This window comes from Xenopus laevis, chromosome 9_10L (genome assembly GCF_017654675.1).
Source record: "Xenopus laevis strain J_2021 chromosome 9_10L, Xenopus_laevis_v10.1, whole genome shotgun sequence".
In the NCBI taxonomy this organism is placed as follows: domain Eukaryota; kingdom Metazoa; phylum Chordata; class Amphibia; order Anura; family Pipidae; genus Xenopus; species Xenopus laevis.
This window is the reverse complement of record NC_054387.1, coordinates 130,448,612-130,470,111: the sequence shown is the minus strand read 5'-3', so window position 1 is coordinate 130,470,111 and position 21,500 is coordinate 130,448,612. Positions and strand designations below refer to the sequence as shown.

The 21,500-nt window shown below is 42.9% G+C and overlaps 1 protein-coding gene across 4 annotated transcripts in view; it reads right to left on the bottom strand.

The window, feature by feature from the left end:
- LOC108703977 overlaps positions 1-21,500 on the bottom strand; it is a 44,335-nt gene that overhangs the window by 6,532 nt on the left and 16,303 nt on the right. For 3 of the 4 annotated variants that reach the window (XM_041577535.1, XM_041577534.1, XM_041577537.1), the window contains 3 exons: positions 20,759-21,035; positions 19,938-20,285; positions 9,826-9,984 (listed from right to left, as the gene is read on the bottom strand). In XM_041577535.1, the coding sequence (XP_041433469.1) occupies positions 9,826-9,984; positions 19,938-20,285; positions 20,759-21,035 (784 nt within the window). Of the gene's footprint in view, positions 1-9,825; positions 9,988-19,937; positions 20,286-20,758; positions 21,036-21,500 lie in introns of all 4 variants that reach the window. The other variant, XM_041577536.1, reaches the window with a different exon arrangement.

Genomic DNA, 21,500 nt, shown 5'->3' with positions numbered 1-21,500 from the left:
ACTGTTATTAGTATCCTGCGGTCTAGCTCTGAACACATCTTTCTTTGATGTAATAGAATTAGTCTCTGCAATGGTCTGGTGTGTAACTGGGCATACGGTACAGCTGGAATAGCTGCTACCATTGTCCCCAGTGCTCTCATAGCTACCCTGAGTGGTACATATCTCTCCTTCTGAATGATCATTAATCTTGTGCGAAAGATGGATATCTTGGTAGGTGGGAGAAAAGCTTTTCCCAGCGACGTGTCCAACATCAGACCCAGGTATTCTGTCCTTTGCGTTGGATTGAACATCGACTTCTTGTAATTGATGATCCAACCTAATTGGGTCAATCTTTCTACCACGGTCTGTAAGTGGTTTGTCGTTAAAAAGTGGGACGGAGCCTTGACTAGGTCGTCCAAGTATGGTATGACTCCTATTCCCTGCAGCCTCAAATCTGCTAGAGCTGCTGCCATGACCTTTGTAAAGACTCGCGGGGCTGAGGATAGGCCGAATGGAAGCGCCACAAATTGCCAATGTTCTCCTGCAGCGAAGAAACGAAGGAATCTGTAGTGGTTGGGGTGTATTGGCACGTGAAGATATGCGTCCTTGATATCTATAACTGTCATAAATTCTCCCTTCTCCAGGGACAGCAGAACCGATTGAATGGATTCCATCTTGAAATGTTGACGCTTGACATATTTGTTTACTGCCTTTAGATCCAGCACAGGACGGTAGGATCCGTCCTTTTTGGGCACGATGAACAAGTTGGAATAAAAACCTCTGCCCCTGTCTAGAGGTGGAACCTGCTGTATGACCCCTGAGCTCGTGAGATCTTTGAGAACTTTTCGAAATGCTGAACGCTTTGGTTCCCTCGAGGGCAGACGTGACACAAAGAATCTTCTTGGAGGAATTTGTATAAAGTCTATGAGATAGCCGTGGGAGACTACCTTCAGGACCCAAGGGTCTTGGACCCTTTGTTCCCACACCTCCCGAAAGTTTCTTAGGCGTCCGCCTACGAAGACACTCTCGGGGGTGGGCACCTCCTCATGCGGAGGCGGGTTTCTCCTGCGAAGATTTGGCGGTTTGTCTGTTTGAAGACCAGTTGTGGCCTTGTTTGATTGGGTATCTGGAACGGCTGGAAGATTGGTGCTTTTCCGTTTGTGTTCTCTGCCTTTGGCCCTGACCTTGACGAAAGGGCCGCAGAAAAGGTCTTCTCTTAAATGTGGTGCGCTTGGGTCTGTTTTGTGGTAACAAGGTACTCTTTCCACCCGTCGCTTGTGATATAATCTTGTCGAGCTCTGCTCCAAAAAGTTGTTTCCCCACAAACGGAAGACTGACTAGTGATCTTTTTGATGTGAGATCTGCAGCCCAGTTCTTCAACCATAGAAAACGTCTGGCTGCAATAGACTGTGCTGAAGCTCCGGCAATGAGTTTTGCTGCATCCAATGCTTCTTCGCAGATATAGGAATTTGCATCAGCTATTTGTGACAATAAAAGATCCGTAGACGGGTCCTCAGACCCAATAAGTTGTGCTACCTGCCCAACCCATATCTCTATTGCTCTTGACACCCACGCTGTGGCAAAGATTGGTTGAAGCGCCGCTCCTGCTGCTGAGAAAATGGCCTTACAGAATCCCTCTAGACGCTTGTCTATTGGGTCTTTAAAAGAAGCTGCGTCAGCGACAGGTATGGTTGTGTTCCTAGAAAGACGTGACACTGGAGGATCCACCACTGGTGGGGAGGACCAGAGGTCTGTATTTTCCGGAGGAAATGGATAGGACTGTAAAAAGCGTTTAGACAGTTGGAGCTTGCGGTCTGGAACTTTCCACTGAGCCTTAACAATGTCATCTAAGTGCTCATAAGCCGGGAAAACATATGAAGTTTTCTTCTGCCTTTTGAAAATATTTTTGCTAGGCTCAGCTGTAGCTGCTGTGTCTTCAATGTTTAATGTTTGTAACACCTACTGTATCAGTGATTCTACCTCCCTTTGTGACCTGGGAGTATCCTGCTCCTGGTCCGACTCCTCCCCGGACAACACTTGCCCCTCTTCCCCTGACTCTTCCTCTTCAGGAGACTCAGGTGTCGGGGAACGAAACCGCTTAGAAGTAGTAGCCTGCACGCTCATCCTTTGTGGCTGACTAGAGAGGTGTTCCAAAACTTTGTCTAAAGTCTCAGGAATCCTGGCTAGATTCTGTAGACCAGCCAGTGAGAGGGAAAGTGCACGCACCAATTCAGATTCCGAGCTCGCCTGAGAAGCCGAAGCTATCGCTGAGCCGGATTGTAGGGCTGCATTGGGTAAGCTAGGAGCAGGTATATTACCAGTACTACAAGCTACACACTTTGGGTCAGAAGAGGCAATATCAAATTTTGTTTTACATGACGAGCATGCAAGGAATGCAATTTGAGATGGGGTGCGGGACTTAGGCTGTCGCTTAGCAGAAGGCATTTCCTCTACTCTATCAGTCATGTTATAGAAAGTTTGCCCTTCCTTAAGAAAAGGAAGCAGGCAGGGAACTGAGAAGTCCTGTGTCACCTGGGCTGTCCCTGTAGGGCTACCTGCATGGGTGAAAATGACATAGCTTAGTATTAACTAAGTAGACTGCCTAGGGAAGTACAGAAAACGTACTTACTCAGGTTGCTGAGGTAAAGAGAGCGAGTTGCGCTGATCCAGCTCGTGTCCCAAGATGGCGGCCGGAAGTGACGTACGCGTCGGTAAGGGCAGGGAAATCTATTGCGCCGTATGCCCCCAAAGAAAATGGCCGCCGCAGAGAGCACCTCCGCCGACGCCCTCTTCCAAGATGGCCGCCGGAAGAGACGCATGCGTCCAAGAGAGGGAACACGATCGCGCAGCATGCCCCCAAGTAAAATGGCCGCCGACGCTACCAAGATGGCGGCCGGAACAACCTGCGCCCAACGCGAGAACAGACACTAAAGCCAGAGCGGGTAAGAAAACTATCCTATCCGACTCTGCTCCTGCTGGGGAACGCGCACATGAAGGAAAGTATAAGGGGGTGAAAGGGGACAATCTTACCCCTTTCGTTGCCAGCCTTCCTGCCCTATTTTGGTGCGTACCCCGTTCTGGGCTGCTGGTGCAGCCTCCGTGGAGCGGGAACCAGCAGCCCCAGGGTGTTGAGGGAGCCTCTGCCTGCAGACCTCCGTAGAGCGGGAAGGCAATCAGGGCACAACATTATTCGGCTGGTGGGGGCTCGGGAAAGTAAACTCAGGCCCCACTGCTGGCATGGCACATGAATAAATCGGCACCATTGCTCCCAGCCAGTAGCATCTGTCCTCCTTCTGAGGACACTAAAGTAAAACTGAGGGGAAAGGAAGTAGGCAGGGTATGAGAACCAGTGCAGGAGGAGGAGCTTATTAACCGTTTAGTGTCCATCCTCCAAGCAACAGGATCTTCATCCCCATGGTGCCTGTGTCCCCCAATCTAGGCAAGAGAAAAAATTTTTTTTAATTTTTTTAGTAAATTACGGTTGGTCTTTTTTAATTTGAATTTCGAAGTTTTTTAAATTGGAAATTCGACCCTTGATAAATCTGCCCCTAAGTATACATTACATTTGTTTTGTAAAATGTAGAAGGAAAACCATGAAGAGGAAGCACAACAAAAGCTGTAGATACCGGAATATACAAATGATCCCACAGTCACAAGAAACTGTCAGTTATACATCAGTGAGACAAGAGGAACCACATTGATACCATTTGGTTTATTTAATAGAATACACAGGCATATATCACATGATCCTACAGGAAGGGGCAGATTTATCAAGGGTCGAATTTCGATTTTAAAAAACTTCAAAATTAAAATTAAAAATAACAATTGAAATCTATTAAAAAAAATCAAAGGCCGTATAGGTCAGTTTTAGATCGAATTAGAATCCTATGGATTGAAGTTTTCCCTAAAAAAAAACTTAGATTTCTCATAGTCCACCAATTGACTCCATATAGGTTCTAGGAGGTCCCCCATAGGCTAAAACAGCAATTCAGCAGGTTTTTATGGCGAATGGTTGGAGTCGAATTTTTAAAGAGACAGTACATGATTCATTTAGAATTTTCTAATTTTTTTGTAAATTCAAATCAAATTTGGACTATTCGAAGTACACAAAAATTAGCTTGAAATCCGAATTTTTTTAATTTGAATTTTCACTCCCTAAGGAGCATATTTATCAAGGGTCGAATTTTGAATTGGAAAAATGTCGAAATTCGAATTCAAACAGACCAAACAAAATTAAGTAGAATTTTTTTTTTTTGACCGAATGGGTCGTTTTCGATCGAATAGGTCCGTATTCGGCTGAATTCGAATTGCACAAATGAAATTAATGGTGCATTCGATCAAATTCAATTCAAAGTTTTTACCAAAAAAAACGATTTTTTTAAAGTCCACCAATTAACTCCAAGTAGGTTCTAGAAGGTCCCCCCATAGGCTAAAACAGCAATTCGGCAGGTTTTAGATGGTGAATGGTCGAAGTTGAATTTTTAAAGCGACAGTACATGATAAATTTCGATATTCACATTTTTTTCCAATTCAAATCGAATTTGGACTATTCCCTAGTCGAGGTACACAAAAATAGCTCAAAATTCTAATTTTTTAATTTGAAAATTCACCTCGACCTTTGATAAATCTTCCCCTAAGTGTATCTGGCTTAAAAATCAATACAATCATAACATATCACATTATCATGACATATTCTGTACGGGTTAGGCAACTGAATAAACAAAAAAGGCAACATATTGAGAATATGATTTATAATATGAAATACACCATTAATCTTAAAATTAGGATGCGGCTGAGCAGCATGTCGTCCCTAAAATTTTTCCGCCCTAGGCCTGGGTCTTTGTGGCCTCTGCTCCATTTTAAAGTTAAGTATTTACAAAAACAAATAGAATTATGGGCAAGGAGAGATAATTTATGCCCTTAGAAAACAGAATGCTTCTCCGTGACAGTATCCTTGTAATGATATGAAAGAATTGGCAGCCCGTTATGGGTAATAGAAGGTCTCTTCATCACGTGGGATGTGAATTTCAGTCTATGATATACACTCATAGGGGTATATTTATCAAAGAGTGAAGTTAGAGATCACCGCCGTCCACTAGAGTGAAATTCCGCCACTCTCTGTTCATTTCTATGGGGTTTTTAAAGGTGTATTTATCAAAGGATGAACTTTCACTTTCACCCATTGATAAGTACGCCTTTAAAAATCCCATAGAAATGAACTCTGACTCTAACTTCACTCTTTGATAAATATACCCCATAATTTCTTGTGAGTACCCACCTAAATCAGAGGAGGTGCCTTTGGTTTAATTATTTATACCTGAGGTATTTAACATGTTGTCAGTCTTCTAGGGGCCTCTTGTTGCAATGTATTTGCCTCTTGTTGCAATTCGCCCCCTACATTCCTTTCATTAACGTAGAAATGGATCAACAAGGATAGTCTTTAGGCTTGGGCAGATTTGAACTGTTTCGCCAAAAATTTGCCACCGGCGAAATGTCGCCGACTCCCATAAAAGTCTATGGATGTCAAAAATTTTTGCCACGCAACTAATTGTTTTTTGACGTACAAAGTGAAAACAAAATCAGATTTTCATGATATTTTCACGAATATCACGATTTTTTGGAATTTTCACCCGAAAACTACAAAAACCCAACACACATCAAAAAATCATTGGGACTTCTCCCTTTGACTTATATGCAACCTCAACAGGTCTGAGATGCCGGATTTTCAGATTCTGACTTTTCCATCCTCAGGGTTTAATAAATTCCGAAAAATTCGTGATTTTTTAAAAGTCTGATTTTATTTAAAAAATCATGAATTTTTCGTGATTTTTTCATTCAGAGTTTAGTAAATAAACCCCTTAAGGGGTTATTTATCAAAGTCCGAATTTATCTCAATATTTTCTGCTACAAACTTCGATCTAATCCGCTCTGTTTTTTTATGCTTATTTAATATTACATTTTCCCGAAAATTTGCGGGGAAAAAATCAGATTTTCACAATTTTTCAGATTTTTTTCATCCGATTTTCACGTACATCACGATTTTTTCGGAATTTTCACCCGAAAACTCTGAAAACTTTGGGGTATTGCATGAAACCCAGCGCTCATTAAAAAATCATTGAGACTTCTCCCTTTGACTTCTATGCAACCTTGACAGGTCTGAGATGCCGGATTTTCAGATTCTGACTTTTCCATCCTCAGGGTTTAATAAATTCTGAAAAAAATTGTGATTTTTAATAGTCTGATTTCATTAAAAAATCATGAATTTTTCGTGATTTTTTCATTCGGATTTTAGAAAATAACACCCTTAGGGGGTTATTTATCAAAGTCCGAATTTATCTCAAAATTTTCTGCTACAAACTCCGATCAAACCCGCTCGGGTTTTTGATGCTTATTTATTATTACATTTTCCCGAAAATTTGCGGGGAAAAAATCAGATTTTTTTCATCCGATTTTCGCGAATATCACGATTTCAAAAACTTTGGGGTAATGCACGAAACCCAACACACATCAAAATATCATTGGGACTTCTCCCATTGACTTATATGCAGCCTCGACAGGTCTGAGATGCTGAGATTTCCTGATTCAGACTTTTCCATCCTCAGGGTTTAATTAATTGCCGAAAAACTTATGATTTTTTTAAAAGTCTGATTTATGGAGGTATCAATATGAAGGCACCATACACTACATCCATTAGTTCCAATGTAGGATCTCATTAGGCAGAGCATTAAAATGGTTAAACATAGGTTGTGCTATTAAAGGGTTGGCTCACCTTTAAAGGAGAACTAACTCCTAAAAATGAATTCGGGCTAAAAATTTCATATTTTCTATACTGAACTGATTGCACAAGGCTAAAGTTTCAGCTTGTCAATAGCAGCAATGATCCAGGACTTCAAACTTGTCACAGGGGGTCACCATCTTGGAAAGTGTCTGTGACACTCACATGCTCAGTGGGCTCTGATTGGCTGTTGAGAAGCTAAGCTTAGGGCTCGTCACTAATTATCCAGCAGAAAATGAGCTTCCCTGGCTGTAATATAAGCTGATGCTACAGGTTTGCTGATTATTAAATTCTGATGCTAATTGCACTGGTTTCTGTGCTGCCATGTAGTAATTATGTGTATTAATTACTAATCAGCCTTATATTGTGACATTTCTATTCTATGTGTACTGTATATTGTGAGTGGGTCCCTAAGCTCAGTAAGTGACAGCAGCACAGAGCATGTGCAGTGAATCAGCAGAAAAGAAGATGGGGAGCTACTGGGGCATCTTTGGAGACACAGATCTTTACTGCTAAAGGGCTGTGGTTGCCTTGGGCTGGTACAGAAGCACAAAGAGTCGAATATCGAGGGTTAATTAACCCTCGATATTCGACTGGGAATTAAAATCCTTCGACTTCCGAATATCGAAGTCGAAGGATTTTAGCGCAAATAGTTTGATCGAACCATCGAAGGATTATTCCTTCGATCAAATGATTAAATCCTTCGAATCGTTCGATTCGAAGGATTTAAATCCAACGATCGAAGGAATAATCCTTCGATCAAAAAAACTTAGGAAAGCCTATGGGGACCTTCCCCATAGGCTAACATTGAGTTCCGTAGCTTTTAGATGGCGAACTAGGGGGTCGAAGTTTTTTCTTAAAGAGACAGTACTTCAATTATCAAATAGTCGAATAGTCGAAGTAGCCCAAAAAACACTTCGAAATTCTAAGTTTTTTTACTTTGAATCCTTCACTCGAAGTTAGTGAATCGGCCCCTTAATGTACAACATTTCTACCTACTTCTTTAGTTAGACTTTAGTTCTTCTTTAAGTTAATTTCTAGTATGTTATAGAATGGCCAATTCTAAGCAGCTTTTCAACTGATCTTCATTTTTTTCTTTTTTATAGAATTATTTGTCTTTTTCTTTCCTACTCTTTCCAGCTTTCTCATGGGGGTCACTGACCCCATCTAAAAAACAAATGCTCTGTAAGGCTCCAAATGTATAATTGTTGTTACTTTTTATTGCTCATCTTTCTATTCAGGCCTCTCCTATTCATATTCCAGTCTCTTATTCAAATCATTGTATGGTTGCTAGGGGAATTTGGACTCCAGCAACCAGATGGCTGAAATTGCAAACTGGAGAGCTGCTGAATAAAAAGCTAAATAAGTCAAAAACCACAAATAATAAAAAATGAAAACCAATTGCAAATTGTCTCAGAATATCCCTCTCTACATTATACAGGTATGGGACCTGTTATCCAGAATGCTCGGGACCTGGGGTTTTCCGGATAATGGATCTTTCCGTAATTTGGGTCTTCATGCCTTATGTCTACTAGAAATTCATTTAAACATTAAATAAACCCAATAGTCTGGTTTTGCTTCCAATAAGGTTTAATTATCTCTTAGTTTAGATCAAGTACAAGGTACTGTTTTATTATTACAGAGAAAAAGGAAATCATTTTTAAAAATTTGGATTATTTGGATAAAATGGAGTCTATGGGAGACAGCTTTCTGGATATCGGGTTTCCGGATAAGGGATCCTATACCTGTACTAACAGTTGATTTATAGGTGACCAAACCCTTTAAGTTCTTTAAGCTTTTTTTTAATTGTGTTAAGCAGAATGTATATTTATTATTATTGTTGTTTTTATCAGTGTAGCACTGAACATTATAATGCGGGACTATAATTAGTATTAATGGACAATGGATTACTAAATTGCTCCCTGATGTGATAAAACAGAGACTGCAAACATTTGATATTTCTGGAGGCAGAACTATTGCTTGGGGTTAAGAACTACATTTCCAACAAGCCCTTGCTACAGGAAGTGCATGGAGACAGCCAATAGGAGCCCAACCCAGGAACCGGAAGGGGAGGGGGAATTAACCAGCAAGGAGGACTGTGCTGTGCTGGAAGACTTAGTGACTGGGGCAGTTGTGTTGCAGCCAGGATTAGTGATTAGTCAGAAAGAGAAACTGTCACTAATCTGCAGAGGAAGACACTGCAGTTTTACTGAAAGTTGGTTCCTGTTATTCCCTGGAGGGAAAGTGCACAAGGTCCCAGTAGTCAGTGTGATCCTGGGTTGTGGCCTTCCAGCCATTTTTGATCAGGAGGAAAATCCAGTGAGAGGAGAAGCAGAGTTTCTGATAAACTGTGAGTCATCATTAACCCCTGCCCTGCCAGTTTGGAAGATTAATATTCAGCCTTATTCTATCTGTGAGACTGTGTGGTTTCTATGGACAGAGAAGCCCCTAAATTGCTGGATGTTTTCACATGTGTTCAGATGTGCCTTTTTGTTATTACAATCATTCATCTGAGAGTGTTGCAGTGAACCAGTAAAGTTACTGAAGGTGATTTCAGGGATTGCATAGTCACCTCATCAACCTGCAAGGATTATAAGTAAGGCTGACAGCATTGCATTCATCACAAGGGGCCCCCACCGGTACACACACTATATCCAGCTGGCAACTTGTTGGGAGAGACTTAGGTGTGCACACCAGGGTTACACTGGGCTATTCTTACAGCTGTTTTATATTGTTGTTATATTATTTTATTTACTACTATTCAAAGTAACTAACCTCTTTTCTTACAGCTTCTGCTGTTAAATAAAATAAGGCTGTGCCTGTTGCATTGCCATTCTTGTTTGTCTGTTCACTGGATCTGGGGTGTCACCAGTATACTATGCAAGATCATACCCAATAGCACAATTTCATAACACACTCACGGGTGTGCTACATCAGTTTGTGCTGTTCAGCTATTAATGTGTATGATAATAGGGCAGGAAAAAGGGCTACAAGAAGTAAATCCAAATTGATCTCTTTTTCACTTAAACCAACATGGCAAACTTTGTTTTCTTCTATAGAATTGACAGTACCTGGTCTTTGAGAATTTGGTTGTTGTTCATTAGCTCGTCTCTGATGTTGTGTCCCAGAACCACTTCCAGATCTTCTGGGTTGTTCTTGTGTGCCAGTTGGGAGATGTGTTGTATCATCAGCCGTATAGGGAACCATTGCTCTATAATTCTGATGTGTCTCTGCAAGGAATGGAACTCATTAAGGTTACAGATACATAAATATTGTATATCAGTCATCATTCCAGGAATATCTAGGGTATCAAATAAATGGTCACCCTATGTACTAGGACAAGTAGGCAGTTGCATTCTATGAAGTCCCTGAATCAAGGAGATCTGTTATCCAACATATACAGTAGATTGCAAGGCAAAAAATTCTGTGCACATTCTGCCGAATCCAAAATGGATAAACGTCTTCCTCCTCCAAACTACCAAACTGCAATCATTTTTTTTTATCAAATTCGGACTCAAACTGTACATTTTGTCATCCACCTGTAATTAGGGACCAAGATAAAACACTGTCATTTCTAATGTCAGGGTCTTCTGAGCAATCTGATACCCAATATGCACATGATTACAAAACTGTGTGCAGGGCCCAAAATGAAAATATTGCACAGAAATTTTTCATGGGCAAAACTATATGTCCAATACGCACAGGATTATCCAAGTAACTGACATACAGAGACTCCAGAATGGAAGTAGTACATATACACAATCAACGCATTTAATGTGGGGTAAATGTACAAGAACAAGTGGGCAGTGTCATTCTGTGGCTACTAAAGCAAATTAAGTTCTGTCTTGTATAAAAAGGGCATTAACTCAAGGGATGAAAACATAATTATGTCTCTTTATAGGTCCCTGGTGAGGCCTCATCTGGAGTATGGGGGCAGTTTTGGACTCCAGTCCTTAAGAGGGATATAAATGAGCTGGAGAGAGTGCAGAGACTAAGTGCAACTAAACTGGTTAGAGGGAGGGAAGAGTTAAATTATGAGGGGAGACTGTCAAGGTTGGGGTTGTTTTCTCTGGAAAAAAGGCACTTGCGAGGGGACATGATTAGACTTTACAAGTACATTAGAGGACATTATAGACAAATAGCAGGGGACCTTTTTACCCATAAAGTGGATCACGGTACCAGAGGCCTCCCCTTCAGACTAGAAGAAAAGAACTTTCATTTGAAGCAACGTAGGGGGTTCTTCACAGTCAGGACAGTGAGGTTGGGGAATGCACTGCCGGGTGATGTTGTGATGCTGATTCAGTTAATGACTATAAGAGGGACTTGGATGATTTTTTTGGACAGACATAATATCAAAGGCTATTGTGATACTAAACTCTATAGTCAGTATAGATATGGGTATATAGAATTTAATTAAAAGTAGGGAGGGGTGTGTGTATGGGGCTGGGTTTTCATTTGGAGGGGTTGAACTTGATGGACTTTGGGTTTTTTTCAACCCAATGTAAGTCTTGGCGAAGACAGAGCTACATCAGGGAATAAAATGATAGCTACATTGATAAGAAACTTGTTTAGTAGATTATTTAATATCTTTACTAGGGATGTAGCGAACGTCGGAAAAAAAGTTCGCGAACATATTCGCGAACTTGCGCAAAAATGCGAGCGGTTCGCGAACGGTTCGCGAACCCCATAGACTTCAATGGGAAGGCGAACTTTAACATCTAGAAAAGACATTTCTGGCCAGAAAAATGATTTTAAAGTTGTTTAAAGGGTGCAACGACCTGGACAGTGGCATGCCAGAGGGGGATCAAGGGCAAAAATGTATCTGAAAAATCTGCCTGTGTGTGCTTGGAAGAGATAGTGTAGGGGGAGAGCTGTTAGTGATTTCAGGGACAGATGATAGTAAGTTTGCTGGCTAGTAATCTGCTTGATACTGCTCTGTATTGGAGGGACAGAAGTCTGCAGGGATTTGAGGGACATTTTAGCTTAGGTAGCTTTGCTGGCTAGTAATCTACTGTTCTCTTTAAACAACTGCCATACGTTGACCTTGTAGGCATTGTTTGCCCAGTTTTTTTGGACGCAGCCACTGAAGCACAGTTGCCAGAAAAAATATGCCATATAAATGCTGAAAATAGTCATTTTTTGCCATACGTTGACCTTGTAGACATTGTTTGCCCAGTTTTTTTGGACGCAGCCACTGAAGCACAGTTGCCAGAAAAAATATGCCATATAAATGCTGAAAATAGTAATTTTTCGCCATACGTTGACCTTGTAGACATTGTTTGCCCAGTTTTTTTTGGTTGCAGCCACTGAAGCACAGTTGCCAGAAAAAATATGCCACATAAATGCTGAAAATAGTCATTTTTTGCCATATACGTTGAGTCAACGTATGGCAAAAAATGACTATTTTCAGCATTTATATGGCATATTTTTTCTGGCCTCTGTGCTTCAGTGGCTGTGGCCAAAAAAACTGGGCAAACAATGCCTACAAGGTCAACGTCGTTGACCTTGTAGGCATTGTTTGCCCAGTTTTTTTGGCCACAGCCACTGAAGCACAGAGGCCAGAAAAAATATGCCATATAAATGCTGAAAATAGTCATTTTTTTGGTCGCAGCCACTGAAGCACAGTTGCCAGAAAAATTATGCCATATAAATGCTGAAAATATAAATTTTTTTGGTTGCAGCCACTGAAGCACAGAGGCCAGAAAAATTATGCCATATAAATGCAGAAAATATGCATTTTTTTGGTCGCAGCCACTGAAGCACAGTTGACAGAAAAATTATGCCATATAAATGCTGAAAATATAAATTTTTTTGGTTGCAGCCACTGAAGCACAGAGGCCAGAAAAATTATGCCATATAAATGCAGAAAATATGCATTTTTTTGGTCGCAGCCACTGAAGCACAGTTGACAGAAAAATTATGCCATATAAATGCTGAAAATATAAATTTTTTTGGTTGCAGCCACTGAAGCACAGAGGCCAGAAAAATTATGTCATATAAATGCAGAAAATAGGCATTTTTTTGGTCGCAGCCACTGAAGCACAGAGGCCAGAAAAAATTAAACCAGTAGGGTTTGCACCCTAGTTTGTAACGGTGGCGGAGGGAGGAGGAGGACGCTAAAGGACAGCTGTGTGTGGAGTCATGAGGCTTGAAGAGAAGGACAGCTGCATAGAAGTCAGAACAAGTCTTCCGGCGTGCAGTAACCCTCCGAGATCCACCCCTCATTCATTTTAATAAAGGTCAGGTAATCCACACTTTTGTGACCTAGGCGAGTTCTCTTCTCAGTTACAATCCCTCCTGCTGCACTGAAGGTCCTTTCTGAGAGCACACTTGAGGCTGGGCAAGACAAGAGGTTCATGGCAAATTGTGACAGCTCTGGCCACAGATCAAGTCTGCGCACCCAGTAGTCCAGGGGTTCATCGCTCCTCAGAGTGTCGATATCTGCAGTTAATGCCAGGTAGTCCGCTACCTGCCGGTCGAGGCGTTCTTTGAGGGTGGATCCAGAAGGGTTGTGGCGCTGCCTTGGACAGAAAAACATTTGCATGTCTGACGTTACAGACTGGCCAAAGGGCTTTGTCCTTGCAGGTATGCTCGTGGCAGGATTACTGGCACCTCTGCCCCTGGAATGTTGATGAGTTCCTGAAGTGACATCACCCTTAAAAGCATTGTACAACATGTTTTGCAGGCTGGTTTGTAAATGCCGCATCTTTTCGGACTTGTGGTATGTTGGTAACATTTCTGACACTTTATGCTTGTACCGAGGGTCTAGTAGCGTTGCGACCCAGTACAGGTCCTTCTCCTTAAGCCTCTTGATACGGGGGTCCTTCAACAGGCATGACAGCATGAAAGACCCCATTCTCACAAGGTTGGATGCAGAGCTATCCATCTCCGCTTCCTCATTATCAAGGACTGCATCATCCACGGTCTCCTCCCCCCAGCCACGTACAAGACCAGGGGTCCCCAAAAGGTCACCACTAGCCCCCTGGGAAGCCTGCTCCTGTTGGTCCTCCTCCTCCTCCTCCACAAAGCCACCTTCCTCCTCTGACTCCACTTCTGGCACCTCTCCCTGCGTTGCAGCAGGTGCCTGGGTTCGTTCTGGTGATTCCGACCAGAAATCGTGCGCTTCCAGCTCCTCGTCACGCTGGTCTACAGCCTCATCTGTCACTCGTCGCACGGCACGCTCCAGGAAGAAAGCGAAGGGTATTAGGTCGCTGATGGTGCCTTCGGTGCGACTGACCATATTTGTCACCTCTTCAAAAGGTCGCATGAGCCTGCAGGCATCGCGCATAAGCACCCAGTAACGGGGGAAAAAAATCCCCAGCTGTGCAGATCCAGTCCTACCACCCAGTTCAAAAAGGTACTCGTTGACGGCCCTTTGTTGTTGCAGCAGACGTTCCAACATAAGGAGCGTTGAATTCCAGCGAGTCTGGCTGTCAGAAATCAAACGCCTGACTGGCATGTTGTAGCGCTGCTGAATGTCAGCAAGGCGTGCCATGGCTGTGTAGGAACGTCTGAAATGGGCCGACACCTTTCTGGACTGGGTGAGAACGTCCTGGAATCCTGGGTACTTGGAGACAAAACGTTGGACTATTAAATTTAACACATGTGCCATGCAGGGCACATGTGTTAAATTGCCTAGTCTCAACGCTGCCAACAGATTGCTTCCATTGTCACACACCACTTTTCCGATCTGCAGTTGGTGTGGGGTCAGCCACCGATCGGCCTGTGACTGCAGAGATGACAGGAGTACAGATCCGGTATGGTTTTTGCTTTCCAGGCACGTCATCCCCAAGACAGCGTGACAACGGCGTACCTGGCACGTCGAATAGCCTAGGGGGAGCTGGGGGTGCACAGGTGTGGAGGAGGAGAAGGAGGACCCAGCAGCAGAGTAAGAAGAAGAAGAAGACGAGGTAGAGAGCGATGGAGGAGTAGAGGTGGTGGCAGAACCGCGTGCAATCCGTGGCGGTGACACCAACTCCACTGTTGTTGTTGAGCTACCCATTCCCTGCTTCCCAGCCATTACCAAGTTCACCCAGTGGGCAGTGTAGGTGACATACCTGCCCTGACCATGCTTGGAGGACCATGCGTCAGAAGTCATATGGACCTTTGGCCCAACACTAAGTGACAGAGATGCGGTAACTTGGCTCTGCACATGTTGGTACAGGTGTGGTATTCCCTTTTTAGAAAAAAAATTGCGGCTGGGTACCTTCCACTGCGGTGTCCCAATTGCTACAAATTTGCGGAAGGCCTCAGAGTCCACCAGCTGGTATGGTAAAAGCTGGCGGGCTAAGAGTGCAGACAAGCCAGCTGTCAGACGCCGGGCAAGGGGGTGACAGTCAGACATTGGCTTCTTACGCTCAAACATGGCCTTCACAGAAACTTGGCTGGTGGCAGATGACTGGGAATGGGAACAGGTGGTCAAGGTGGAAGGCGGAGTGGAGGGTGGTTCAGACGGGTCAAGGAGAGCAGAGGTAGAGCAGTAAGATGCTGGACCAGAAGGAGTGTGGCTTTTAGTTTGCCTGTTGCCTTTGAGGTGTTGCTCCCAAAGTGCTTTGTGCTTGCCGCTCATGTGCCTTCGCATAGAAGTTGTACCTATGTGGCTGTTGGGCTTACCAAGGCTCAGTTTCTGACTGCACTCATTGCAAATTACAATGCTTTTGTCAGAGGCACACACATTAAAAAATCCCACACTGCTGACTTTTTGGAAGTGTGCGATCTGGCGGTAACAGTAGAAGTTGGCGGAGTTGGCGGTATTGGCGGCAATGGCGGGTGCGTTGGCCGGCTGAACACAGGTGCCGATACATGTTGTTGCCCTACTGATCCCTGCGGGCTGTCCTCCCTGCTTCTTCTAAGTCTTATTCTCCTACTGCCTCTCTGACTCTCCGTCTCTCCATCTGAACTACCCTCCTCTTGCTCTCTTCTACTAGGCACCCACAAAACATCAATCTCCTCATCATCATTCTCCTCAGATGCATCAATTTCTTCTGACACATCACAGAAGGAAGCAGCAGCGGGGACCTCCTCCTCATCACTCATTATGTCCATCTCTATCGTGTTCTCTGCCAGAATTAAATCTGGTGTAAGGTCCTCATCTCCTTCATCTTCTTCTGGCAATAATGGTTGCGCATTACTCAGTTCAAGAAACTCATTGGAAAATAACTCCTCTGACCCCAGTGAAGAAGGGGCACCGGTGGTGGAGGAAGTGTTACGTGGGGTGGCCATAGCAGTGGAGGATGAGGAGGATGTTGTGGTAAAGTTAGAAACGGTAGAGGATGGGGTGTGCTGTGTAAGCCAGTCAACTACCTCTTCAGCATTTTGGGAGTTCAGGGTCATTGGCTTTTTAAAACTGGGCAATTTGCTAGGGCCACAGGATTGCATAGCAGCACGGCCCCTAGCACGGCCTCTGCGTGGCGGCCTGCCTTTGCCTGGCATTATTTTTAAAAAAACAACAACAACAACAAAAACTCAGTTGGTTTTTCTGGAAACGATAATACACACAGCTAGATGGCGGGTTGAAGAAAACACTGTGCAAATAATGCCTTCAAAGTCAACGTATACACTACTACAGCGGTGGATACGGATTACGTAAAATATATGAATGCTGCTTGAAAAAAAGTAACTCAAGTGGTTTTTCTAGAGACGATAATATTATCAATATTTAGACAAAATGTGAACAAGCTCACACAGCTCGATGGCGGGTTGAAGAAAACACTGTGCAAATAATGCCTACAAGGTCAACGTATACACTACTACAGCGGTGGATACGGATTACGTAAAATATATGAATGCTGCTTGAAAAAAGTGACTCCGGTGTTTTTTCTGGAGACGGTAATATTATGGATATTTAGACAGAATGTGAACAAGGTCACACAGCTCGATGGCGGGTTGAAGAAAACAGTGTGCAAATAATGCCTACAAGGCCAACGTATACACTACTACAGCGGTGGATACGGATTACGTAAAATATATGAATGCTGCTTGAAAAAAGTGACTCCGGTGTTTTTTCTGGAGACGGTAATATTATGGATATTTAGACAGAATGTGAACAAGGTCACACAGCTCGATGGCGGGTTGAAGAAAACAGTGTGCAAATAATGCCTACAAGGCCAACGTATACACTACTACAGCGGTGGATACGGATTACGTAAAATATATGAATGCTGCTTGAAAAAAGTGACTCCGGTGTTTTTTCTGGAGACGGTAATATTATGGATATTTAGACAGAATGTGAACAAGGTCACACAGCTCGATGGCGGGTTGAAGAAAACAGTGTGCAAATAATGCCTACAAGGCCAACGTATACACTACTACAGCGGTGGATACGGATTACGTAAAATATATGAATGCTGCTTGAAAAAAGTGACTCCGGTGTTTTTTCTGGAGACGGTAATATTATGGATATTTAGACAGAATGTGAACAAGGTCACACAGCTCGATGGCGGGTTGAAGAAAACAGTGTGCAAATAATGCCTACAAGGCCAACGTATACACTACTACAGCGGTGGATACGGATTACGTAAAATATATGAATGCTGCTTGAAAAAAGTGACTCCGGTGTTTTTTCTGGAGACGGTAATATTATGGATATTTAGACAGAATGGGAACAAGGTCACACAGCTCGATGGCGGGTTGAAGAAAACAGTGTGCAAATAATGCCTACAAGGCCAACGTATACACTACTACAGCGGTGGATACGGATTACGTAAAATATATTATGGCTGCTTGAAAAAAGTGACTCCGGTGTTTTTTCTGGAGACGGTAATATTATGGATATTTAGACAGAATGTGAACAAGGTCACACAGCTCGATGGCGGGTTGAAGAAAACAGTGTGCAAATAATGCCTACAAGGCCAACGTATACACTACTACAGCGGTGGATACGGATTACGTAAAATATATGAATGCTGCTTGAAAAAAGTGACTCCGGTGTTTTTTCTGGAGACGGTAATATTATGGATATTTAGACAGAATGGGAACAAGGTCACACAGCTCGATGGCGGGTTGAAGAAAACAGTGTGCAAATAATGCCTACAAGGCCAACGTATACACTACTACAGCGGTGGATACGGATTACGTAAAATATATTATGGCTGCTTGAAAAAAGTGACTCCGGTGTTTTTTCTGGAGACGGTAATATTATGGATATTTAGACAGAATGTGAACAAGGTCACACAGCTCGATGGCGGGTTGAAGAAAACAGTGTGCAAATAATGCCTACAGGGCAAATAATGCCTAAAAGGTCAACTTATACACTACTACAGCGGTAGTAAAATAAAAAAAAGTAAAATAAAAAAAAATGAATATTAAAAAAAAAAATTTAAGTTGGTGCTGCTGAACTACTAGGAGCAGCAGATTAGCACACCAGTCCCACTCCCCAACACTGCTAGACTAATAGCACTGGGCTCTTATAGTAGTAGTAGTAGTAGTAGTAGTAAAACAACAAAAAAATAAATAAAAGCAGTCCTTACAAGGACTACTGTTATTGCAGCAGTCAGCAGATGAGATCAGAAGCAGGACAGCTGCCCACTGCAGCTACATACAGAGCACTGCAGTAGAAGGTAGATTACTAGCCAGCAAAGCTACCTAAGCTTAAATGTCCCTCAAACCCCTGCAGACTTCTGTCCCTCCAATAACAGAGCAGTATCAAAACGATTACTAGCCAGCAAACTTTCAACTGTCCCTGAAATCACTAACAGGCAGCAGCTCTCTCCCTACACTATCTCTTCAGCACACACAGGCAGAGTGAAAAAACGCTGCAGGGCTTCGGTTTTTATAGGGAAGGGGAGTGGTCCAGGGGAGAGCTTCCTGATTGGCTGCCATGTACCTGCTGGTCTGGGGTGAGAGGGCAAAAAAAAGCGCCAACAATGGCGAACCCAAAATGGCGAACGTCGCGCGACGTTCGCGAACTTCCGGCGAGCGCGAACACCCGATGTTCGCGCGAACAAGTTCGCCGGCGAACAGTTCGCGACATCTCTAATCTTTACAAGGTTAAGCACAAAACACTGGCATCAGGGAACTGACCACATATGGCTCTGGCAGCAATGAAACAGGCACAGTGTGTGGCCCCTCAGTATTTTATGACAGTGTTGGCTCTTCGGCCCCATCTCCAAACCAGAAACAATGGCACTTTAGACGGTGGTGCTGTAATTTAGCCTAAAGTGAAGTTCACCAGTACATAAGATGTAACTTTTAATTACACTAATAGATTAACAACAACAACTCCTTCACCATTCCAATTCACTTGGGATTTAGTCACAGCACATTTAAAGCACTAAGTCAAATCTTAATACTCACAGTGAGCCACGATAATTGGGTTCCAGTTAGTGATGTGTGGGTCGGGGTTTTCCCCAACCCCACCCGACCCTAACCTGCCCTCCTTCAGCCCGCGCTCGCCCGCACTTCTGGGTTCCTTTTATAGACCCACGTTGCCCCATCGATGATGTCACAAAAGGGGCAGGACAAGCAGGCATGCGAATCGGAAGCAGGCATTTGAAGGTGGCGGGCAGGGAAGAGCTCAACCTGCACCCGCCCAGAGCATTGCGAGGTCGACCCGAACCCGCCCAACCCGCGGGTATCGGGTCGGCCCGCACATCAGTAGTTCCACTGCTGTTGTCAATCTCTATATATAGATTTGCACATGTATATTGTTCATCACATCATCACTCCAACATCTATTGCTCATGCACAAAATTCCCCTCATTCACATTTTGGTAATTCAGTGCTGCCCCCCATGCACAGCTTCTGCAGCAATTCTCAGTATTATATATATATATATAGTTATATCAAAGATCATTAATTGCTGGAGGAGGCAAAACAGACTGGTGGAGGAGGAGCAGTGGGGGGTAACACTGTGCCTGTTCTGCGCTCAGTCTCTAGTCACAAACTTTCAATTAGACCCTAGGACTAGCGCCGACATTTCTGCTCTCAGCAAGATGTCGAGTATCAGATTAAAGCTTCAATCCCAGGATGTCTATCAGAATGTGGAAAACACTGTATAAAAGATATGTCTGTTCTTTATCAAGAAGATGCCATCACAGTAAATCTATATGTAGCTTCTGCCCATGCAAGACTAGTGTTACATTCTTACATCATGTCAGTTGGAAAGAGACTGAGATGGATTAAAATGTGTAGATGTATTTAAGCACTTTATGTTGTGAATAATAAAGGATGTGATTATACTTACCAATTTTTCCACTGCCAGTGTCTTTTGCCTGCTTGAAAGATGTTTTTTGAGTTTTAGGAGCATTAAATGAAACTTTAGGAAAATGTTCAATAACATTTTGAATAGATGCTTTGGTTTTCAGACGAGTTATGTGTAACAAATTATCTTCATTCTCTTTCAAATGTAAAGCAGATCTAATGGTCTCCAGCTTCTCCATCTTCTGGGCTTTGTTTTCCTTATCTGCTGGAGTGAGTAGCACCAGGTCACAGGAGTATTCTCCAATACTGGGCTGCTGTGCCAGGATTCTGTGCTTCTCTATAGAACTACTGTCCTGCAGGTCATCAGCCACCACAAACACATTCTCCTTCCCTGGGAACATGTTGAAATAATTATGTGCATTACTAAAAACAATCCAGTCTGTGGATGCCAATTATTAATTGCTTACATATATAACAGCCCCCTCAACTGCCCTTGATCTGCCCCCTGTGCATGTGCCTGGAGGCTCCATGACGGTGTACAGATTGGAAGACAATACGAATGGACAGAAGAAAATGTAGGTTGCCCCCATGTTTTCTTGGGGTGCTTAAATGTGTTTCATTGGCATTAAAATGCTTTGCTAAAATGGGAGGCATGAATGTTGTACAATGTAACAGGCACTACTGCAAATACTCTTTAGATCCTTAGTGCAAGACATTGGAATATGGATTATGGATTATGGCTTCTGGAGTTAAGCAGAGAAACAAGGATAAGAAAGGATTGAAGGAGCTTCATAATGCAAGACATACAGTGAGAGCCTTATAAAACATTTATTTGTACTGATAGCTAAGTCGCATGTCACATACCTAGAACTTCAGCCATATATCTCAGCTCCTCCTCATACAGAGAGTCCATGACATTGGTGATATTCAGACTCCCTCTCTTTAGAGTGTGATACAGGATCCCGACTGAGCACTGAGACACATCTTCCCAGAACTGCCGCCATCCATTATTAGAGATGTAATAGGCTCTGACATCCACCAACAAATCCCTGAACTCTGTTCTGAGGGACGTTTGTAACCAATTATAATCACTTTCTGCTGATCTGGAGAAAATCCCAATTTTATGGTGTTTCCTGATGAACTAAACATGGAAAACAGAATGAATGAGCAGGATCATGTATTATATTAAGTTAAAGGGGGCACATAAGAGCTTATTCATAAGCTGCAAGTCCAGTTGTGGAAAAGCAAGCACATTTCTTGCCCCAAAAAATATATTTTTCACGCCAATTGCCGCTCCTTGTACTTATGTATAGTTGCACTTGCTGCCACTCTGTCAATTCCACCCTCATATTACAAATGAAGTCAGGATGCCTATTCCACTATTGAGGAGAACCCTGGAGCTACCACCACCTCCAAAGGTGCCTTTTCCATTGCATTATACAACCAGGCAAGAATTATTAAAGCACATATTTAAACCAGGTGCCAGATATTATTTATAATTCCTCAACAAGATATGGGTCATGTTTGAAAAATTTTTATATCGCCCATTAAAGGAGAAGGAAGGATAAAACTAAGTAAGCTTTAACAGAAAGGTCTATATGAAAAC